This window comes from Geotrypetes seraphini, chromosome 9 (assembly GCF_902459505.1).
Source record: "Geotrypetes seraphini chromosome 9, aGeoSer1.1, whole genome shotgun sequence".
NCBI classification, from domain to species: domain Eukaryota; kingdom Metazoa; phylum Chordata; class Amphibia; order Gymnophiona; family Dermophiidae; genus Geotrypetes; species Geotrypetes seraphini.
This window is the reverse complement of record NC_047092.1, coordinates 121,519,808-121,544,858: the sequence shown is the minus strand read 5'-3', so window position 1 is coordinate 121,544,858 and position 25,051 is coordinate 121,519,808. Positions and strand designations below refer to the sequence as shown.

The window sequence follows — 25,051 nt, the reverse complement described above, 5'->3', positions numbered from 1 at the left end:
ATTTTCCACTGTTGCACCCTTGCATTGGAATACAATGCCACCCCACTTCCGTGCTGAAAACTCCCTAAACAAGTTTAAAACACATCTTAAAACATTTCTGTTCAAAGACGCCTATCTAAACTCCAAATGAAAACCTGAAAAAAGAAAAACAAAAACTAATAAACAGAGAAACGCTTTTAAGAAGCGACATTCCCCTCTCCCTTTTGTTTTACTCTTCCCTTTCTTTCCTTCCTTTTTATTCATTTACATAATGTAATTAATAACCTCCTTTTCCCCCTCCCAACTCTCGTCACCCACTTGTCTCAATTATGTCTTTGTCTTGTCATTAACTTTCCCCATTTTTTTAATGCAATTTTAAATATCTTATATATATATATATAATTTTTTTTATTTTTTTTTTATTATTTATTGTATTGTTCCCCACATTTTGTAATTTTATTATTATGTACATCGCTTAGAATTATGATTAAGTGATTAATCAAATCTCCATTAAACTTGAAACTTATTGTAAACAGACCAGATACTTGTGATGGTCGGTATATCAAATTACAAATAAACTTGAAACTTGAATTCTATATCTGAGGTACAGAAATCCAAGGAAATGATGCATAACATGGGGGATGATGAGTAAACTTAAGAAACTACCAGAAGAGGGTGATTGGCATAATCATATTTGATGATATCAAGTCACGGTGTGGAAACTGTATTACAAGGCAATTGGCAAAGCCAAAGAGAGATTAGAATGCATAGGAAAAGAATAAAGAAAGGAGGTAGTAATACATCTGTACAGGTAGGTCATTGGTGAGACCTGTACATCCTTGAGGAAAAGAGAGACAGAGATATTCAGCGACCTGAATGGCATAACTGTACAAGAACATAAGAAGCACCATCTCCAGATCAGACCTTCGGTCCATCTAGTCTGGCGATCCGCACACGTGGAGGCCCTGCCAGTGTACACCTGGCATAATTTTTAGTCACCCATATCCTTCTATGCCTCTCATAAGGAGATGTGCATCTAGTTTGCTTTTGAATCCTAGGATGGTTGATTCCGCAATAACCTCCTCTGGGAGAGCAATCCAGGTGTCAACATAAGGTGTAAACATAGGATGATATCAAAAAATATATGGAAAGAGTGGTAGATGCATAGAATCTCTTTGCAATGGAGGCAGTTGAGACAAAGTAGTAATGGAATTCTATAAAGCATGTGATATGCCCAAAGATTTCCCAGCTGTTAAGAAGCAAAAGGAGAGCCAGAGATCAACAGGGGTCTTTGAAATTGCACCAGGAATGAAACTAAATAGAATATATGGTCCTTGTCAACCATTATATTTTCTTTAACAGATTACTCTACCTCCTTTGAGCAGTGAAAGTAAGGTGCTACGTAAAATGCTCCCTTGACTTAGCTAGAAGGAGGTACAAACAATGAGTTTCCTTCTCACTTTCTAACCCAACAAAACTGAGTCTATAGTGCAATTATAAGCATTGATAAGAAAGGAAGTCATGCTAAAATGATGCTGCAGATTAGGTAACTGGGTAAGGAGATACAGCCATACAGGATTAGTAGCTGGTGGTGCTTTGGTGCGAATTATGGTTTTCAGGCTTCTGCTTCGGTTCTTTCCCCCCTCCTCAGACTTGTTTGGTGCATAAAATTCGCCCCCAACTTTGATGCATTTCTTAGATCCACCTAGAAAGCAAACACTCAGTGTAAATACAAAATATAATAGCAAATAAGGGCCATAAGGTTCAACTAGTGTTTTCAGTTTCTTTTCTTAATAGCATAGAACTTACTTAACTGGCATCCCCTCCACTTCTTCATAGCTAAGATGCTCTATACTGGGGTAGGCAATTTCAGTCCTCAAGAGCCACAGGCAGGTCAGGTTTTCAGGATATCCACAATAAATATGCATGAGATAGATTTGCATTTCAAGGAGGCAGTGCGTGTAATCCATCTCATATATATTCTTTGTGGATATCCTGAAAACTTGACCTGCCTGTGGATTTTGAGGACCGGAATTGCCTACCCCTACTTTACTTACAAACCTCTCTCTATGATTGCTAGCACCTCTCTACCTCAGGTGTCTTGCCACTACAGTTTTGCATATTTAAAATCATTAGATATGATCACCTAAAGGTCTTGCTCATATTTAATGCATATCGGTGTCTGACCTCCCATTATGTATCACCCCAAAAGCAAAATTCTACATCTAGCATTGAATCTTAGCTGCCAAAACTTGATCATTCCTTATTCTTTCTTAGATACTCCATCATAAGTATCTTTTTTGTCAGAAATCTGACTATCTGCCCCTCAGTATTTCTATTTTTTAATTTATCATAATCCATACAGTACTGCTTTTCACCCCTAAACTTTGCTATCCTTCCTCCTACCTCTGTACTTTACTACTTCATTGACATACTTAACTGAGAAAAGCTATCACCTTGTTTAACTACTGCCATAGCTAATTTTAAATCGTTCATACCATTGCTTTCCTGACTATCTTTCTGTTTTCCTTAGTTTTTCCAGATATTTTACCTGTCCTTTCTTGCCACACCCACTCAGAAATGCTACTGACCTTCATAGCTGACTAAGATCCTTCTCTGATTTTTTGAATTCCTCTGTACTACATAGACTTAGGCACGCTATCCGAAAAACTACTGCCTGCTCAAGAGGAGGCAGTAGTAGCTAGCGTTCAGGGCATTTTAGTGAGCGCTATTCCGCACATTAGGACCCTAATGCACCTTCGTAAAAGGAGCCCTTAGTTCCTATTCAGATCACTTGTACTCAATTGATCTATGGCCTCACCTTCACTTTCCAATCTTTATACCTCATTAGTTCTAAGAATGCATGATACATCCTACCTAGGTAAGAATCTCGATTGGCATTTAACTTCCAATCCTGTCTCCTTTTCATCTGGAGCTGTTGCCATATCCTGTCCAGCTTGAAGGCACTCAAAAATGACTACCAGTACAATGGGAAGAATAGGAATCTTTGACTGTCTACTTTAGTCATACTTGGTGGTGAGAATACCAGTCTATTTCCTTTGCTCTCCTAAGCGTGTGCTCATATATGGTTAGCTGCCTTATGCAGACACAAGTTGATGAGAACACATTTTACCTGATTCAAACACCTGTTTGAAAAGAATTCCTTCTACAGCTCCACAGGCCACTGGAATATCACTGGAGGTCATAGTAACAGCTCTCTGGACTTTGGCAGCCATACTTTGTATACCTAGGGATATTAAAAACAGATATGTGAAGGAAGAATCATGCTATTAACATTGTAAATTTTCTTCTTATTCTTTTCCATTGGAAAAGGAGACCAAAATATTTGTTCCTTCCTTTGGTAATGATAGAGAACATTTACGGTAAGTCATAAGCATTTAAATCCAGGTTCCTGTATCTTTAAAGAAAGTTAAAGCAATTACTTGCCTTGAATAGATAGACCAGGCGAGGAACCAAAGTAACTTCTGATGCCTTTACAGCAAATACTGAAAGTCAGTAGAACCCTTATTTTTCAAATTTTACTATACCTGAAGCTTTCTATTCTCTAGGTTGGAATATTCTATATTGCACTATATATAAGTTCAGGAAAATTCTGTCACAAGATGTAGTAGACCACCTCTAATAGTATCTTATTGGTGCTCCTGAAACAATGAAGCAGCCTTGTGGTTCCTCTACTAAGCTTGTATGCTTCTGCCTTATCCTCAATTATGACTTTTTCTTTTTTTAAATATAAGCTATTATGGAAATATTCCTTAAATTGTGTACCTCCTACCCAGTAATATGAGTTATATTTTTTATTCATTTTGTGCTATTTTTTCCCCTTTGTTCATATGTCAGTTTAGTTTACCTTATTTTATATTCAGTTCTTAAACTGCACTTGTATATCTTTTAATGCTTTTTTTATTATTGTATTTCGTTTAGTAAAACAAGATAAACGATCAAATCAAATTTTAATAAAAACTTGAAATGTGAAAAACTTGAAGCTTATTTCTATGCTTATCTAGCTCCTATTTTTCTTTCACTCTAACATAAAGGCGACGAATGTAAACAAAGTTTCAGAATAAGATTCATTTATGATATTTTCTGAGGAAAAGGGTGAAAGAGGGGTTATGGGGCTGGACAGCCTAGATAGGATAAAATGATGGCTAGACTCACCATTTCCAAGAGGTAAACATTGAATCTCCACTTGTTCTGGTTTCTTCTGTGATTTTGATTTTGTTTGGGGCCCTGCTGGATTGTAACAGAGCAGAAGTTAATGTAATGCGAGTTAAAATGGTGTAAATAGCATTCCTCCTTCCCTTTTACACCCTCTCCACCCCTCACTTGGGTTTACTTTAATCCACTATGAGGACATTTCCCAACTGATTTCAGCAGTCACTTCCCCTGATCTGACCAGAGGGAACTCATTTTTAATAGAGAGTACATAGAAAAAGGTGTTTTATATCATGGGCGGGGGCATTTTCAATATGACTTGTAAATCTGTGTTTTGGATGTTTTGGGGAAAAATGTCCAAAAATCCAGTAGAAAAAATGGCCATTTTCAAACCAGAAAAACACCCGTTTTGTTTCAAAAATGGCCATTTGCTAGACATTTTTGAGTTCAGTGTATTTATCTTTTATTTAGGACCATTTTCAAAAAGAAAAAAAAAACATCCAAGGGAAAGATGCACAAAAACAAGCCATTAAGATGTCTAGGGGGCCAGCATTCTTAGTAAACTGTCCATACAGACATCCAATAGAACAGTGAAGCACCTTGGGGGCACTGCAGTGGACTTCACATAAAAGGTCTCAGGTACAAATCTCACCATTGGGAAAGGGACAATTCAGTACAGCAGTTTCAGTACAGCTGTTTCAGCGTGGCTAGTTCATTAAAACTCTTTCAGCATGGGCTGTTTTATATCTTTATATTAAGACATCATCTTAAAGTCAACCTTTTACCACAGAAATCTTACTTCTAGACAACTTTCTGTTCCACTATAAAGAGAAGCCTTAGGATATGCCTGATTGATCTGTGATGATGCCCCCCCCCCCCCTTTCAAACCTTGAAGTCACCAGATGATGCGTAGGCAGGCGAAGACTACGGGTGGGTAAAGGAAAAGGAAGGAAGCACCATTGAAGGGAGAGAGGGAGCTATGCCCTCTCTCTCAAACCTTGAAGTTACCAGATGATGTAGAAGCAGGAGAAGAAGACCACAGGTGGGTGAAGGGAAAAGAAAGATGCACCAGTGGGGGAAGGGGGTGGAGGGGGCTATGAACGCTCCTATTTTAAACCTTAAAGTCACCAGATGATGCAGAGGCAGGAGAAGAAGACCACAGGTGAGTGAAGGGAAAAGAAAGATGCACCAGTGGGGGGTGAGCTATGCCCCCCTCTTTCAAACCTTGAAGTCACCAGATGATGCGAAGGCAGGAGAAAAAGACCACGGGTGTGTGAAGGGAAATGCAAGAAGCACCAATGAGGGGAAGGGAGTTATCCCCCCTCTTTTTCAAACCTTGCAGTTTCAGCAAGATAAGAGCTTGCCTTTACAACGGTCGCAAAGAAACAGCTGCAGTTAAATAATAATACTAATAACTTTATTTTTTTATACAGCCATAATCAAAAGTTCTAAGTGGTTTACAATAAAAAGAGCTGGACCAAGTTGGCTGAAACAGCTGTGCTGAGCTGTCCATGCTGAACTGTTCTGTGCTGAAATGGCCATGCTGAATCATTCTAGACCCCCCCCCCCCCAAAAAAAAAAAAAAAAAAAAAAAAACCCTACTGCAACTAACTGTACACCAAAATAATAACCCTTATACCTGCAGGTGTCACCTATATGTTGATACAGTAGGTGTGTGTTAGATTTTGGAGGGCTCACACTTTTGACCATGTGCACAAGTTAGTATGGTATATGGGCCTGGACCCCTTCTCTGCAGTCTACTGCACTGCCTACTAGGCTGCTCCAGGGACTTGTTTGCTTCTCTAATAGGACTGGCCATAATATCTGCTGCTGTCATACAGGATGGTATGTACTATTTCTTTCACATCTTTGGGGGATGGGAGGGGGTCAGTGGCCACTGAGGGAGTAAGGGGGGGTTCATTCCTTAATCCCTCCAGTGGTTATCTGGTCAATTTGAGCACTTTTTTGGTACTTATTCATTACTGAAGCAGGTCTAGTCTCAAACATCCTATTTTTTTGTCCTGAACATTTCTACAATGTTCCATTATTGCAGAAAATGCCCAAATCATAAGCCGCCCTAGTCCCACCCAAAATACACTTCCAACATGCCCTATAAGATTTAGATGCACTGCTGATGACCTGCATAGAAAAGTGTCTTAAAAGTGGGTTTTAAAAAAGAGCGTTTTGGACGTTTGGATGAGGAAACATCCATTGACCACTTTACAAGAAGTATCACACCTTAATTTTTCTTGCATAAATAAAGCTAGGGAGGCATGGTTTGGTACACATATATAGGTGACCCTAATGTGCATGCTTGAATTTTTTCCCGCCTACAGAAGCTGTCAGTCACCGGCAGACCATCGATGAGTGAGGAACTGTAAATGAGCGCCATCCGATTTTCATTTTTGACAAAATGACAGAAAAAGTTGAACAACGCTTCTGCATTAATTTTTGTGTAAAGCTTGGCAATTCCCAAGTGGAAACGATCCACAAGATTCAACAGGCCTTCAGGGATGAAGCAATGAGTGCCACACAGATAAACGAGTGGTACAACCACTTCAGAGATGGCTGCACATCAGTGGAGAGTGAAGCATGTTCTGGTAGGCCTTAAACATCCAGAAATGAGATTGTCATTGACCAAGTGAGGACCCTGGTGATGCAGGATCATCGAATCACCAAGGGGTATTACCAAGAGATTCTGCATGACCTTTGTAATGTTATGAGATGCAAACAGTCGAACCTGTGGGCAGTGGGCAATTGGCAGCTTCATCACAATAACGCACCTGCCATTCTTCACATTTGATACAGATTTTCCTGGCCAAACGCAACACATCTGTGATTCCTCAGATTTCCTACTCTCCTGATATGGCTCTGTGTAACTTCTGGCTTTTCCCCAAGCTGAAAATGCCCCTGAAAGGGACCAGATTTCAGTCAAGAGAAACATCATGCAGAATGCAACGGACCAGATGTGAGCAATCTCAAAAGAGGTGTTCCAGCGCTGTTTCCGACAGTTGCAGAACCACTGGAAGAAGTGTGTGGCAGCCAAAAGGGATTATTTTGAAGAAGATTAGTATAAGATTGTTGTATCTGAATACAAGTATTTTTTATGAATAAAGGTCTGATATTTTTTGAACAGCCCTCATATGTTGCTTTTTTTTTTTTACATTTTCCTGTTTTGAAAATAAGCCCCTGTATCATTTTGTTTCTCATTTATGTCATTCATTTTGTGCTCCCAAGTACTGTATATTATTTTTGTCCATATATATAGCCAGTGGGAAAGTAATGCCATGCTATTTTTGACTCTAACATGGCTTTCTATCCATTTTGATGACATTTGCAGGTAGGCAGCAGCAGAAGCTATAGCATTTGAAGACGCCAAGTAAAGAGCAGAGCAACAGTAGCATTAACTTTTCAATGCCTCAAGATGGGGGCAGGGAAACCCCAGTGGCAGCCTTGTCACAAACAACTGATGGGGAAGATGGCTGCAACAGCAGTGGCCCAAAGAACTGAGTGAGGTGCATGGTGCGCAGAGAGCAGCAGGACAGCAGATATAAAGAGAGGAGCAGAACAGGAGCGACGGCATCAATGCCCCAAGACATACAGAGAAGAACAGTACAGCATCAGCTGCGGCATCTACAGCTGAGTATACCAAGAAAGGTACAGGGTAGCACTATCAGTGTTATCAAAATCTCATGTCATCAAGACAGAGGCAGCACCAATAGCATCAGCACTTCAAGACACCAAGAGAATGGCAGGGCCAGGGCAGCAGTGGAATCCAAACCCAGATGTACTGAGAGACAATAGGGCAGTAGCAGCAGGGATAACAATGCCTCAAGGCACAAAGAAAGGTGTAGAGCAGCTGTAGCACCAACAGCGTCACAAGGCAATGAGAGAGATGCAAGGTGCCCCAATATATAAAAAATGGTAGAACAGTAGCATTTGTAATGGCATCACCATCTCAATACACTGAGAAAGAGAGATAGAGGCAGGCCATCAGCAGCAGCTGAATTTATGCACCAGGCCATTGAGAGAAGGCAGGTTCAAGAAGGGGATAACCAAGACTACCATGTTTTTGGTTTATCATGGGTTTTTAAAACCTTCATCGTGGTACTTTCTCTCAATACCTGAACTTGAGCTGCATTTTAATGCAGTCGATGTTGTTTGAATAGAGTCTCCTTCCTCCAGAGCCTTCCTCTTTCCTTGATGTCTGGACTGTGTCTGAGTCTTGGGGCTAGTAGGAGCTTTTCTTACTCTTCGTTGCCTAGCCAAATCTAATTCTGAAGAGGAGATTAAGGACATATATACAGTATAGATAGATAGATATCTTGGTAAAGAGAAAGAAATATAGAGGGAATTATATGATGAGGGTGGACCTCAACAGAGCAGAGAGACAGAAGATGAAAGTGCATCCACAGTATGAAAAACTCTTGCTATGTATACAGAAAGATACAGTAAGATTGCTTATCTCATTCACTGGAAATTATGTAAACATTATTACTGTATATTACCGCATTAGAAAAACACTGAGATCACAACTAGAGATGTGCACAGATACAACTTTAGGTGTGCTTTCAGATTTTTAAGTGAATTTTAGGTTGCTATCAGATGTTTTCAAGTTTCAAATGGTTTAAATGGTTGTAAAATCTATTTTATCTATAAAGATCAACTTTATATGTGTGAATTCATAGGTTAACATATTTTTATGCACATTTAAAATGAATAAATTAACCCCCCTTTTAAAAAAAACTGTGCTAGCATTTTTTAGCGCCAGCCATGGCAGTAACAGCTTGGACGCTCATAAGAATTATATGAGTGTCAGAGCAGTTACCACTGCGTACAGTTTTGTAAAAGGGGTAAGTGAACAGAAAAACTGCACATCTCTAACAACCCTGACAAAATTGCTGAGAATCTACCGGTACTTATCTGGATTTTATTGTATAGTATTTTACTATTATGGGTTTTAGGTTTGATTTGTTATTATGAATGTTGTACTGTAATCCACCTTGGTTTAAATGTGGAATATAAATGTATAAACAATAAATATTACACAAGTTGTGACCACCTTGAACATTTCTGTTTCTACCAATAAAAAGCTAGATACAGTAAATATTCAGTTCTTTCTTAAGAAATGTTCACTTAGCAATGTCAAATCTTTTTTTTTAAATCTCTGGAAAACAAAGTGATGTTATTGCAGGTAAACAACAAATATTTTCCTTGATTTACTCACAAAACAAAAGAGTATGGAATGTGTGGCACAGGGGTTAGAGCGTCTGTTGATACCACCAGGGCCGGCACTAAAAACGCTAGCACAACTTTGTAAAGGAGGGGGTCTGTGCTGAAAATAAAATGATGGTTTTGTTGTGCAATATAAAGATGAAGATGTAGATTTGCTCTATATAAATGAGACATTTGTCAAAATGGAGATGTGATCTGCAAATATTTGAATCTTGAAAAAAAAAAAAGAGCTGCTTTAAAAATGTTATTATCACAACCAGGATCTGCAGTATTGACTGATCTAAGAAAGTTAGAACAGTAATTTTCGGATTTCAGTAAACATGGAATTCTATGTTGTATCTGATAATCTGAAACTGTGATATTTTGGGGATCTGACCAGTAAAAAAAAAAAAAAGGATGCTTTTTAGAAGGAGGTTCTGAACATTGTATCACACACATGGGCTTGTATATTTCTATCTGGATTTGAGTAATTTATTTTAATTCTAGTTGTCTTACATTAGTTTGATTTACAATTAAAGATTGCCACTATCTCCTACCTTTAGGAAAACTGCTCTGGATGGAAGTGAGTCTGGAATATCGTTCCAAATTATAATCCTTAAAGAGGATTCTCCAAAATTCATGTATGGAAGACAAATCTCTACTCAGAAGCCAGGTCAGCAGGGAAAAAAAGGCCTTGTGACAGCCATTTTGTTCACTCAGGCTCAGAGTCTCCTGCAAGAAGAGAAGAGACTTCAGTCAAAACAAAGATTTGACCCACTTCTTGCTCTTAGTTTCAAATGATTCCAGATTTCTTCTGACATACTTCTAGATCTAAACAGAGTACAGCTTTGCTTTTGTTGGTCCAGCTAGGAAGATGACATCTGTAGATGTCACTCTCTGAGCACAATGAGTTGCAATATTGAAAATTTTTCCCTTTTAGGGTATAATTCTAAAAGGAATTAACTAGAATTAGGAGGCATAAATGTGAATAAATGTCAGGATTCTAGTTATTTACTCATGTACTGTATGTATGTGGACCAGTGAAGGGACATTTTCAATATGACATTCAAGTCCAATTATAGATGTTTTGCTGAAAACATCTAAAATTCCCATCCTGAACACAGCAATTTTTGTGATCTGGCAAATATCTATTTTTGTTTTGAAAAGCACTATTTTCCAGATGTCTTGTGCTCAGTTATATTTCTTTACGTGCCATTAAAAAAAAAGACCTCAAGAGAAACACACAAAAAGAAGCCATAGGGATGGCTGTATGGCACCATTTCTATTAACTAGCCATGCAGACCTCTCAGTAGAGCAGAGGGTTAGCCTAATGGTCAGTACAGTTGACTTCATATAATCCTACCTTTACACCCTTATTTTGTATTGTGAGCCCTCCAGAAACACCTAAAAACCTACTGTACCACTACAAAAGCCCACAGATCTGCAGGTGTCTCCTATCTATAGGTACAGTTGGTATTTGTGGATTTGTGGAAGGCTCACAATTTCCACCACAAGTGTACTAGCTAGAGAAAGATATAGACATAGGTCTCTTACATGCCACTGTACTGACCACTAGCCTACTCCTGGGACCAACTTGCTGCTCTAGTAGGAATGGCCATAATTACTGAAGCTGTCACAAATAAGAACATAAGAATAGCCTTACTGGGTCAAACAAATGGTCCATCAAGCCCGGTAGCCCGTTCCCATGGTGGCCATAACCCAAGGAGTAGCAATATTCCATGCTACCAATCCAGGGCAAGCAGTGGCTTCCTCCATGTCTTTCTCAATAACAGACTATGGACTTTTCCTCCAGGAAATTGTCCAAACCTTTCTTAAAACCAGCTATGCTATCCGCTCTTCCCACAACCCTTGGCAATGCGTTCCAGAGCTTAACTATTCTCTGAGTGAAAAAATATTTCCTCCTATTGGTTTTAAAAGTATTTCCCTAGTCTTTGTAATTGTTGATGGAGTGAAAAAACTATCTACTTGTCCATGTTCTACTCTACTTAGGATTTTGTAGACTTCAGTCATATCTCCCCTCAGCCATCTCTTTTCCAAGCTGAAGAGCCCTAACATTTTTAGTCTTTCCTCTGAAGTCTGCTCAGCACAAAACCTGTCACCTGCCCACTATCTCCCAGTCACTCCCCCTGGAGCCCTGATTTCCATTTAAAAAAGGTGCTTAAAAATCTATAGCTTACATCTTTTCCTGTTTTTCTTGTGTGGACTCTTATCTACCTTACTATCTATCCTGTAAAATGAATATGTAAATTTTGTACATGCCTGCTTTTGCTTTATTGTATTTGCTGTCTTGGCTTCTCTGTTAATTTGTATATGCATTCCTACCATTTCTACAGATTCCCCAAGATCTTCCTCTGGCTATGTGAAGTCTCTGAAGTCTGCTCAGCATGAAACCTGTCACTTGCCAACTATCTCCCAGCCACTCCCCCTTTAGTCCTGATTTTCAATTTAAAAATGTGCTTAAACGTCTATAGCTCACTTCCTTTCATGTTTTTCTTGTGGGGACAGATTTATTTGTTACCCCTTTCTTAAACCCTGTCTTCTTACCCTCAGTACTCATATAATTATGCCTCTCCATGACTCTCCCTGGTAAGCCTACTTTTCAAAACTGCTTCTCTCCTTTACACTATGACACTAGCTCCCAGGTAATTTTGACCAGACCACCATTGTCTCACAATCCTGACTAGTCTCACAAATCAATGTTTAAGAAAATTTCCCATATCTAGTATAAATCTTATTGTCCTGGTGCCTTCCCTCCCCCCCCCCCCATCATGATTCCTGCACACCACTTCCTCCTCCTAATACTGACCTTTCCCAGTCTCTCTCTTCACCCAAAACCATGTAACCTCCCCCTCACAATGTCACTCACTTTTTTAAGTCACATCCTACCCTTTCTTCTATTCTCCACTTTTTTCTCAGCTCTACAGCTTCAACACTTTCTGCCTCTCATCCAGTCATCCTCACTCTTCCTGTGTGCATCTAGACTGTGGCACAGCCTTCCAATGCCTCTTCCACACTTATCTGTATTCTCTTACTCCTTCTCTTGCTCTCTGCCGGGGACATCAAGCCCAATCCTGGTCCTCCAAATCAACCCTCACCCTACTCATGAGGGGTCACACCACAATGTAACCAATTTTATTTATCTTCCCCTCCTCCTTCCTTTCTCTCTGCCTTTCTCATGTACTCTGTAGAATGCCCGCTTGGTCTCCAAAAACTTACCTTCATCCATGACCTATTTATTTCTCAAACTCTCCACTTGCTGGCACTAACCAAGATCTGTGTCTGCCCTGGAGACACTGTTTCGACTACTGCACTGTGTCATAGAAGCTATCTTTTCTTACATACAGCTCGCCCAGTTGGTTGGTTAGGCTGTTACTCTCGCCATCTTATAGGTATCAATCTCTTCTCCCCCTCAATCTCACTGCTTTCTCTCCTTAGAAGTCCATTCCATCCATCTATTTGCTCCTCTTCCTCTCTAGGTAGCAGTCATTTACCAACCCTCTGATATGTTCCTCTCTTCTTTCCTTTATGACTTTGGCTCCTGGCTCTCCTTCTTTCTTGAACCCATCATATCCTTCCCTCAACCTTGGTGACTTCAATATCCATGCTGATATCCCTCCAACTCCTACACTTCCAGGTTTCTCGCTCTGACATCCTCATTCAATCTCCAGCTGTGCTTCACTACCCCTCTGCACCAGAATGACCACTGCCTTGACTTTGTTTTCTCCTACAACTGCTCTACCACCAATTTCGGCACCTCAACTCTTCCCCTCTCTGACCATCATCTATTAATGCTCACAGTTCATCACCTTCCCCCAACCCCACCCCCAGACCAGGGTCAATCATTACCAATACATTTAGAAACCTTCAGGATATTGACCCTGGCACCCTCTCTACCACTGTATCATCCCTCTCTTCAACTACTATGTCATTCAAGTCTGTTGATGAAACCGTCTTCTCCTGTAACACCATTCTGTTCTCTGTTCTAGATACCCTCACTCCACCCATCTCATATCCTGTAAGGCATGCCAAAATCCATCCCTAGCTGACCTCCAACATATGCTGCTTGCACTCCTGTGCCCGATCTGCTGAACACCTTTAGCTTAAATCCCGTATACATGTTAACTTCATACACTTCAAATTCCTGCTGACATCCTTCCAGTCTGCCCTCTCACTTGCCAAACAAGAATGTTATGCCTATTAACTAATTCTCATCTCTAACTCTTGCCGCCTCTCTACTCAAAGTGCTCTCATCTTCAATCCCCCTTTCAAGTTTCCTCCAGACTATGACTGAGTTCTTCTATGACAAGGTTCAGAAAATTCACCTTGAGTTCTCAACCAGGTCATCTTCCCCACATTCCTCCTTCCATCTGCCATCCTTCCCTCAACCCCTACCACCTTTTCCTCTTTTTCTGAAATCACTGAGGAAGAAACTGCACTTCTCTCCTCCTCCAAACCCACTACCTGCTCCTCTGATATGATTCCCAGCAACCTACTTAGCACTATCTCTCCCATTGTCATCCCTCCTATCTCTCACATCTAAACCTATCACTTTCCACTGCAACTGTTCCCAATGTCTTCAAACATACACACCTTTCCTCAAAAAATTGTATTTGAACGTGCTGTTCATCACTGCTGCCTAAACTTCCTTTCATCTCAAGCTTTCTTAACCCAATTCAATCAGGTTGTCACCCAATGCATTCTACAGAATCTGCCCTTACTAAAGTCTCAATGACCAGTTTCTGGCCAGATCCAAAGATACTCTATTCTCCTCTATCTAGCTGCTGCTTTTGACACTGTTGATCATCACCTACTCCTCAATACTCTGTCCTCACTAGGCTTCCAGGGTTCTGTTCTCTCCTGGTATTCTTCCTATCTCTTTCACAGCACTTTCAGTGGATGCTATGGTAGATCCTACTCCGCTGCTATCCCACTATCAATCAGTGTTTCCCAAGGCTTTGTCCTGGGACCTCTCCTTTTCTCCTTCTATACTCGGTCCCTCAGTACACTGATCTCCTCCCATGATTTTCAGTATCATCTCTATGCTGATGACTCCAAGATCTACCTCTCCACACAAGATATCTCTACAGGAATCCAGGCCCATGTCTTAGCCTGCCTGTCTGACATTGCTGCTTAGATGTCTCACTGCCATCTAAAACTGAATATGGCTAAGACCTAGCTTCTTATCTTTTCACCTATACCCACTTTCCCCCTCCCCTTATTCTCTATTTTTATGGACAACACTCTCATCTTCCCTGTCTTATGTGCTCACAACCTTTGACTCCTCTCTCTCCTTCTCTGCTCAGATTCAACAAACCGCTAAAGCCTGTTGCTTCTTCTTCTATAATATTACCAAAATCCTATCTCTCCTCTCCAAGTACATTACCAAAATCTTTATCCATACTCTCATCACCTCTCACTTAGATTACTGCAACTTGCTTCTCTCAGGTTTTCTGCTCAACCATCTCTCTACTCTTCAATCTGTCCAAAATCTGCTGTATGATTTATATTACACAAGAGTCACCATACTCACATTACACCTCTCCTCAAGTGGCTCCCCATCCATTTCTGAATACAGTTCAAACTCCTTTTACTGACCTCCAAGTGCATTCATTCGGAAGCCCCTCATTATCTCTCCTCACTCCCCACTTATGTTCCTTATACTCTTTCCCATGAACTTCGTTCATTGGGTAAGTCCCTCCTATTCATACCCTTCTCCTCCACTGCCAACTCCAGGCTCCATCCCTTCTATCTTGCTGCACCGTATGCCTGGAACAAACTGCATGAGTCATTATGTCAGGCTCCATCTCTAGCAGTATTTAAATCCATGCTAAATGCTTACTTTTTCAAGACTGCTTTTAACTCCTAACTCCCACTTACCATAAGATAACTATGTCATCTTACCATTCTCTCTGCAAGAAAATACCCAAACTCTATATGTCCTGTTTGTCTGTCTACATTTGATTACATAAGAACATAACAATAGCCTTACTGGGTCAGACCAATAGTCCATCAAGCCCAGTAGCCTGTTCTCATGGTGGCCAATCCAGGTCACTAATATCTGACCAAAACCCAAGGAATAACAATATTCCATGCTACCGATACAGGGCAAGCAGTAGCTTCCCCCATGTCTTTCTTAATAACAGACTATGGACTTTTCCTCCACGAACTTGTCCAAACTTTTCTTAAAACCAGCTATACTATCCGCTCTTATCACATCCCAGTTCTTATGAGCAGGGGCCATATAATACATGCTAAATGCATATGCACAGTGCTGTGTAGGCCTTTCAGAGCTATAGAAACGATAAATAGTAGTAGTAGTTACTTTCACATCTTTGGGTGATGGGAAGGGGTCAGTGATAATGGGGGAACAAGGGAGGGGGTTCAGCTGTTCAGTTGGGATACCTTTTTGCAGTGGCATACCAAGGGGAGGGCAGAGGGGTGGTCCGCCCCGGGTGCACGGCTTCGGAGGGTGCACGGCCGGCCAGGTCCGGGTCCTCCTGCCCTTCCTTTTCCCTGGCCTGTGCCGCTGCAATCTTACCTCCCCCCGCCGACAAGAAGTCTTTCCGACGTCAATTTTGATGTCAGAGAGGACGTTCCAGGCCAGCCAGGCAGTGATTGCTGGAGCAGAGCCAGCAGACGAGTCATCGCAGGACCTTCCAGCATACGGCTGCTGAGTCCACTACAGAGCAAGTACGTCAGAGTGGGGTGGACTGGCAGCCGGCAGCTACAGTCATCGTGGGACCTTGCTGCATGAAGGGAGAGAAAGGAGCAGGATTGCTGGAATGGAAGAGTGGTGTAGGGAAAGAAAGGAGGCAGGGTGGTATGGAAGGGTGGTGCTGATAGAATTGATGTACAGAGGGGGGCGCTAGCGAGCACGACGAGGTATGGCCGCATTTTAGTGGAGCTCCGCTGGCCAGCTTAAATAAAGAATTATTTCATGCAGCCAAAGCTATCTGTAAGTGCTCACTATATACTCATTTAGCCTGTTGTCGATATGGCATCAAGTAAAGCCGGAAAGCGTAAGAATTCTGACCCTATTTCGCCACTGAAAGCTCCCTCGGGCAAGGCTGATAGCGAACACGAGGCCCTTCAGGCTGTTATGGATGAGCTATGCTCAATGTGGGAGCTGTTGCAAACCACGGTACAGAACACCGAGGATCTCAAAACGGATCTTCAATCCTTAACTACCGAAATGGCTGTTTTCCGGTCCCGTATGGATATCGCTGAGCAGCAGGTTGAGACCAACGCGATGAATATCACCACTCTTCAGCGCCAGATGAAGAAAATGGCGCTCTTGGAGCAGGAACTTGAAGATTCCCAAAATCGTTCACGCCGGAATAATTGTAGGATCTTGGGGATACCGGAAGCGAGAGAGGGGCGCGACACTCCTGCATTTATTCAATCCCTTCTCCCTAAACTTCTGGACCTTACCTTTTAGCGCGACTTGGAGATCGACAGGGCTCACCGCGTGCCGACGCACACCATTGATCCTGGTGCTAAACACCCACGTGCAATTGTCGTCAGGCTACTCCGCTTTGCTCAAATTATGGAGATGATGAAGCAGGCCAAGCTGAAACACCCATTGAAATATGAGGGTCACTCCGTTTTGATCATTCTGGATTTAGCCAAGCAAGCAGCCAAACGCTGGAAGCTGCTCATGGATTACCGTCCTTGCCTCAAAGCTATCAGTGCAAAATTTGGTATGTTTTATCCGGCCACTCTACAGGTCACCCACAATAACTCTACCAAAAACTTTGTTAACCCTGTGGAGCTGGCTGACTATATTGAGCGTTTGGCACCTAGCTCAATTGATAAAATCTGGCATTGCTATCCTGTTGCTCTGAGTCTCAGGCTATGAGTGTCTTACACATTCAGGGGTTTGATGTTATCCCTTTCTTTCTGGTTGCATGGTGCTGACTATGTTATGTTTTCACTTGTTATATTCCTCATAGATGTGGTGGTATGCTGTTTCTGTTTTGTATTTTATGTAATACTGCCATATCTCCTTTACTCATTATTCTAGTATCTTTGGTCTAGGCTGCCTTTAGCAGTTATCTTATTCATGCTATATTACTAGGATGCCTCTTTTTTTGATTGAGTTGTTATTACTGTTATATATATGACATATGCATACTTTGCTGACCAGCACTCCACTGATTGCTGCCCTTGTGGTCCTCCTATCCCATCTGTTGTCCTTGTTGTTACCCCTGTCTTCCCTCCTATTGGCTGTCTTTCTGGCAATTTCCTCTGGGATCCTTTCCATTCCTTCTGTTATTAGATACCTGGGTATGCTTTTTGTTTTATTTCAATGTCATAGCTTGTACTTCCCGCTCTGCCTACTGCTGCTGTACTCTCTTAATAATGGCTTTTACTTATTGTACTGTGCTCAGTATACTCTGATGGTACTTTTACATTGTGTTTCCACTGAAATGGTTTTCCCATCCATTTCCAAATGCCTTTGACTTTCTGTTCATTAAATGTTAAAGGTCTCAATAATCCCACTAAGAAACAAAAGATTTGGGACTATGTGCAGAAGTTACAACCAGATGTCCTGTTTTTACAAGAGACCCACCTGTCTGCTGCAGATGCTGCTAAATTCTCTTTCCCGTGGGCTTTACCTACTCTATTCTCCCTTGCTTCTGATAAAAGAAATGGAGTCATTACTGTGCTCAGAAATAAACTGGACATCCAACTACTCTCTCATGTAACTGACCTTGATGGCAGATGGATTTGTGCTAATATTGAATTTAATGGTAAGACGGTCGCCTGCCTTAATGTTTATGGTCCTAATGCGGACGACCCACTTTTTTATGACAGTATCTCAGAGCAATTGGCGACTGCTATGGACCACCAAATTATAATAGGAAGCGATTTTAATCTTATCTTGGATCCCTCTAGAGATAGGAAAGCTCGCACTGCTTATAAAAAATCTAGATGCTGGCACAAACTTCAAGACCTTCTGCTACACTTTGACCTAATGGATCCGTGGAGAGTTCAACACCCACATGCATCTGAATTTTCTTTCTTTTCTGCTCCCCACTCTTCCTACTCCCACATCGACTTTTTTTTGATGAGTGCCTCCCTCTCTACTTATGTGCTTTCCTCAGCCATCAAAGGTATTGTGTTATCAGACCATGCTGCAATTATTCTTCAACTGCAAGGTCTTTCTACAATGAAGCCTCAGAAGAACTGGAGGCTCAATACCTCCTTACTTTCAGAACCAGAATTTGGTTGTTCATATTGAAATGGCTATTACTGACTTTTTCCAGATGAATAGACCTGGTGACATGAATTGGGTAAATCTTTGGGATTCTTTTTTTTTTTAGTTCAATCATCTTTATTTGTATTTTAAAATATACATCCTAAGGACAAGGATATCAGATGTTGAATACAATAGTAGTGATATATATAAAATCGATATCCATGCCCTAATACAAACAGAAGAAATAGTATTCAAAAACAGAATACTGAACAATAACCAGTAAACCTGGCCAGACGTGGGAACAATCATAGCAAATATGTCTAACACAATAAGATCAACCTGAGAATTATATATATCATATTATAATGGAGTCATAGCAGTAAATAGATAATATTATAATGGAATCATAGCAGTAAACAATACATCAACGGGACTATACCTCAACGATAGGATCAGTAATAACAACAGCAGTATCAGCAGGATCACAGGAGCCACAGGTATGCATACCCAATTAAGGTTTCTTCATATATAGAAGCAATGGTGTCCACATCTTCTCAAATCTAGACAGGGAACCCCTCCACTCAGCTGCTATTCTTTCATATTTGGCGTATAAGCAGACAGTATTCCACCATTCAATATGGTTCACATGTGAGAAATCTTTCCAATTAGTAAGGATGACACGTATCGCCACTAATAGTAGAAATTGGAGTAAAGGTACTTTATCCTTAAGTATCTGCATATAAGAACTAGTTAAACTAATCAGCAGGATTGGATAAGAAAGTTGTTCTTTAAGCTCTAGATAGAAGCATATTTGTGTCCACACCTTCTGCCAATAGTCTTGCAGCAGGGGACAATCAAAGATCATGTGCTGTAACGACCCTGTGTAGAGCTTACATGACCAGCAATGATCATTGGACCATTCTTTTTGTAATTTTGATAATTTGTTAGGTGTCCAATAGGCACGGTAAATCAAAAAGAAGAAGGTCTGATATAATGCTGCTGAACTGGTTAGTTTATAGAACATGGACCACATATGGTTCCAGTCCGTTTCTGCTAAGGGCATTCGTAATTCTTCTTGCCATTTAGATTGTGTGGAATGGCATATTGGTTGTTTATATGACTGAAAGAGTTTATACCAATTTGAAGCTTCCTTTTTCTTAAAGGTAAGTGTCTCACAAAAACCTAAAAGATCAGGTTCCTCCCAGGTACCTGCATTTTTATGTATAAGGTCGCGAAATGCATGTTTAAGTTGCAACTATTTGAAAAATGCAGACGGAGGTAAGCAATAGCGGGATCTGAGTATATCATACGGAATCCAGTTGCTTCCGTCGTACAGGTGACCTAAAGTTTTTATACCTACAGATTTCCAACACTTCCAATTTATCATAGTATGCTGAATTTGTATGAGAGGATTGTTCCAGATTGGTATATGCAGCGAATTACTCCATTTATGAGGAGATAGGTTATCTATAGAATGGATAGCAGTCACGGCCGACTCCAACACATAATCTTTATGAGTCAAAAATCCTGAGGATGAAACAAAAGCCAATAGAGGTAGGGGGGTCCATTTATATGTTTCTACATCCAACTCAATCCAATTGTTGACTGAAGGGTTATCAGCTTGATATAAAATCCATTTAGCGCCTTGTCTGAGTAAGAAAGCATAGTGGTAGTCCAGAAAGTTTGGGAAATTATTACCACCCTCCCATTTAGGCAACTTTAATCTATTCAATGCTATTCTAGGGGTCTTATTATTCCAGAGAAATTTGGTCAATAACTGATCCACCTTTTTATAAAAAGATAAGGGAAGGAGAACAGGTAGCATACTGAAAGGATATAGAATCTTGGGAGCTATCATCATCTTAATAGTTTCCATTCGTCACCACCATGTTAAATTTAAAGGACTCCATCTAGCAGTGAGTGTTGTTATCATGAGGAGAATATCTTCTACTGCAAACGTTATCGTTTTCTCAACCGAGGGACCAAAATGTATACCTAGATATTTGAGTTTTGTTTGCGTCCATTGAAAGATATAATCCGATATTTCATGTTGTAAGATATGTTTATTAAGGGGGAGTAGTTCTGTTTTAGAGGCATTAAGCTTGTAACCAGAATACTGGGAATAAGTATTAATCAGTTTCAATAAATATGGCAGAGAAGGAGGATCAGTGTAAATTAATACATCATCTGCATACGCAGAAAGTTTTGACTCAGAGGTACCCCATCGAATACCTGCTATATCAGGAGAGTGTCGAATATGAAGAAGGAGAGGCTCAAGTGCCAATTTGAATAGTAGTGGTGACAGGGGACAACCCTGCCGAGTACCACGGGAAGGATGAAACATATCAGAAATGAGTCCATTTATTCTGACAGTGGTAGAAGGTTTAGTATATAATATCTTAACCATGGAAATGAATCTGTCTGAAAACCCAAACCATGTCATAGTCTTGAATAAAAAGCCCCACTCAACTCTATCAAATGCTTTTTCAGCGTCAAGAGCTAATGCCAGATAAGGGTGCGACGAGTGTTGGGCAATTTGAATGAGAGATGTGAACAATCTAGTATTGTCACTTGCTAGGCTACCCTGCATAAAACCATTCTGTTCCTTACCTATCAAGGTAGGTAGCACTTTCTGAATTCTATTAGCCAATATCTTAGCGAAAATTTTTGCATCCACATTAATAAGGGATAGGGGTCTATAATTTTGAATTTTCATCGGATCCTTACCAGGCTTAGGCAATACTATTATGGACGCGTCAGTAAACGTTCCTTTAACATTTCCTGTGGTATTATAATAGCTAAATAGTTGACATAATTGAGGGGCCAAAATTTCTTGAAAAGTGATATAAAATTCTACTGTGTACCCATCTGGTCACGGTGATTTTTTCTTGGCCATTACAGCGAGGGATTCAATGATGTCAGAGACAGTAATCTCTTCCTCAAGAGGGATATTGTCTTTTAAAGTCAGTTGTGGTCTTTGATAGTGGGGAGTTAAGAATTCCGTCGAATCAGAGTGTACTACTTCTGTAGTATATAAAGAGTCATAAAATGTCTTAAAATTACTAAGAATATCTTTTGATTCAATATATTTATTACCCAAGTCATCTGTGATAGCATGTATGTAGGATTTTTCTTCGCGTATTTTCAAATATTGAGCCAATAGATGCCCGCTCCTATTGTTTGAGCTATGATAAGAAGCAGACTGCATGAATAAAGTATTACCAGCTTGCGTACTCAACTTTATGTTATATGCTAGTCTCTTTTCTCTTAGCTTTTGTAATATTTGCATATTTGCTGTATTCGATTGATGTGATATTTCTAAAGTTCTAATTTCCGAGACTAGATCCATGAGAATTTTCTGATTGTTTTTCTTTTGTTTTGATTGATAGGCAATTATACAACCTCTAATGTAGGCTTTACATGCATCCCACAATGTGACTCTATCAGTCTGATCGTTAGTATTCAAATCAAAGTATTCTGTCAAAGCAGAGCGTATGTATAGGATAAATTGTGGATCCTCCAATAATGTATTATTGAATCTCCAGCTACCGGCAGTGACCCTAGGTAATAGATTATCTAAATGTAGTTCTATAGCTGCATGATCAGATACCGATATTTCATTAATTAATGCATTTAGCATGTAAGGTGTTAAGCTTTTACTTATAAAAAAATAATCTATGCGTGAATATGAATTATGAGGGGCCGAGTAGAAAGAAAATTGTGAATCCATATTGTGGAAAAATCTCCAAGAGTCTATTAGCTCTAGTTGGGAAAGCAAGTTGTGCAAACTATTCCATGCCTTTGTAATTCTATATGAGACAGTAGATTTCCTGTCAAGGGAAGGTTCAAGAGCCAAATTAAAATCCCCCGCCATAATGTACGCTTGAGTAGACTCCGCTAATGCTTGTACTGCTAGATGATCAAAGAATAATGGATCATCTATGTTTGGTGCATAAATGTTGAATATAGTGATAGTGTAAGTCATCACCTGCAACGTTATCATGTTCCATCTACCTTCTGCATCATTTTTATGAGAAAGGACTTTAAGATTCTGACAATTTCTGATTAGGATTGCCGTACCATTTTTCTTTTTTACCGCTGGTGAGTAATAGACATCTCTAGCCCAAGGAACTTTTAATTTTTGACTTTCAATATCAGTTAAGTATGTTTCCTGGAATAGAAGAACATCAGGAGATTTACGAGAAGTATATGTAAGTATTTTCTCTCTTAATTGGGTTATTAAGACCTTTAACATTTAAGGATAGTAGCCTTAAAACCATATATTGTAGAATAGATGTTATTTACGCTGCTGTAGCTCCTGTGATCCCACACAAGTCCCGATCCAAAATAATATGTAACACGTAAACAAACCACGTCTGTACCGCTATACCATATTCTTGTCTGCAAAAAAAAGAACATAGACAAAAACATGGTACCTGTGGGAAGCGAGTAGATGAGAAGCAACACAGTCTCATCTCCGCTGCAAACTGTGTAACGTAGGTCCACATTTGACCTCTATAAGAAAGTGATAATACCCTTGAAGGAATATTACAACTGTTGTCAGTGTTAAAGGAAAATATTGCAAACCTAATGTATAACTAGTAAACTTGTGCAAATTATTCGGTCGTAGCACTCACAGTTATATGCTGCAACTCAATAGCTGAGACAATAACTCCTTTCCCAATATCCAGGTATCGATAAATGGTGCCTTATGTGTGAGTCTTCACTTATATTGGCAGAGTTAGCGCCATTACTATATAATCAACATGTGTTAAATGCATCAATACAGTTATTATAAAGCTAGCATCATTAACAACTTTTATACTAATTTAAAGCACTTTTATACCAGGCACCACATTAGCTATATACTTATTGAGTTGTTCAAGTGTATATAAGCAAGTACCGTGGAGAAAGCTGATAGGTGACATGATATGTTGTAAAATAAAGAGTCTAATACTCATGACATGGCGTCTATCAGCAGTCATGCGGTACTAGATGTACAAAAATCATCTTGCTTAATAATTGTAAAAGTCATAGCTGTTCTTACAATATATACTATATGCAAAATGAAGGACATAATTTCTATCGCATGGACATCAAACGTATAGATTCAACATAGAACATCTATGTATCATATTCTACTCATACTTAGATGTAACTCTATGTTATATATCATAATAAGCAAATTGGTATAATGGTATTGTTATGAGGATATATAAACATAATGTGAATTACCATATACTACAAAATAAATAGAAATGGGAGTCACATCTCTAAATAATAAGCAGGTTTGTAGGTTAACTGTGTCCCCTATGTACTGCTAACAACAATGCAGAATTGCAGGAGTTATCTGATAGAACATAAGCCAAATAAAATAATAAACAAGTGACAGTAAGCAGTTATTAATATGACAGTCATTATAAGACATTTCATGTGCAGAAGAACAAAGCACATCAGTGTCCCAACAGCAAAATGAATTAATTATATGCTGTTGTAATAAGATATATAGTACAAAAGTAGGGAATGAATAGAATAAAGCCAATAACATCCATTCATTCACGTTATACAGAACAACAAATTTATGGTTTCATTAAGCCATGTAAGAACCAGAAATTGGAACAGTTAAAATAATAATTGTGAAGATATAAAAGGTTATTTGAGCAAGTAAACACCATAGACATTCAAGGGGATATTAGGTTCTCAACAGAAAAACAAAATTAGGGACAAGTTATGTGAAGTCGTCTCAGTCACGTGTTTCGCTCAGAAAAGCAATTCTCTAAGCGGCGTCTATGTATGCATGCAAGCTATGGCGACACAGTTCTTTTTATGGCGCAAAGATTTCGCGCCAGCAAACACGTGGATCTTCTTCTGGGTAGTGTCGGTGGCGCCATGTTTGTTGAAATTATGTTGTTAATTAAAACATGATAAGTACAAGATGTAGTGATGTGCTTTATAATCAGGAAACGTTAGTGTCTCAGCCAAAGTGATCGCAAAAGTTTTATGTTGTGAGCAGTGTGATCCATAATCGCTCCAGGACCAGAAAGAGCAAGCACAAGGTGATTAACTTAAAGAAAAAGCAGTAATAGTAGATCTTCAAAGCCTTTATTTATATTGCGTCGATTGGAGATGGACTCATTTCTTCTATGAAATCCGCTAACGCAGCCGGTTCAGTGAAGTCCTTAGTGTTGTTATTTAGGGTGACCCTCATACGTGCCGGATACATCATCCCGTACTTGGCATTAAGGTCCTTCAGTTTAGGTCTATAGGCGAGCAGCTGCTTACGTAGTTGTGCTGTCTTCTTGCTCAAATCTGGGACAAATAGTATAGTATAGCCATCCGATTTTAAAGGTGCTTTCGCTCTTGCCTTTGCCATGATTTCAGGTATTTGGCTGAAACGAAGAAGGCGAAACACTATCGGGCGTGGGTATCGTGCATTAGGTATCTTGTGTGAGGGTACCCTAT

At 39.9% G+C, this 25,051-nt stretch overlaps 1 protein-coding gene across 1 annotated transcript in view; it reads right to left on the bottom strand.

Annotated features, from left to right (window-relative positions):
- The window catches only part of AIRE (autoimmune regulator), an 87,119-nt gene that overhangs the window by 55,572 nt on the left and 6,496 nt on the right, over positions 1-25,051 (bottom strand). The window contains exons 2-6 of the mRNA XM_033957765.1: positions 9,924-10,098; positions 8,277-8,429; positions 4,156-4,230; positions 3,113-3,226; positions 1,554-1,684 (exon numbers count right to left, since the gene is read on the bottom strand). Coding sequence (XP_033813656.1) covers positions 1,554-1,684; positions 3,113-3,226; positions 4,156-4,230; positions 8,277-8,429; positions 9,924-10,098 — 648 coding nt within the window. The remainder of the gene's footprint in view (positions 1-1,553; positions 1,685-3,112; positions 3,227-4,155; positions 4,231-8,276; positions 8,430-9,923; positions 10,099-25,051) is intronic.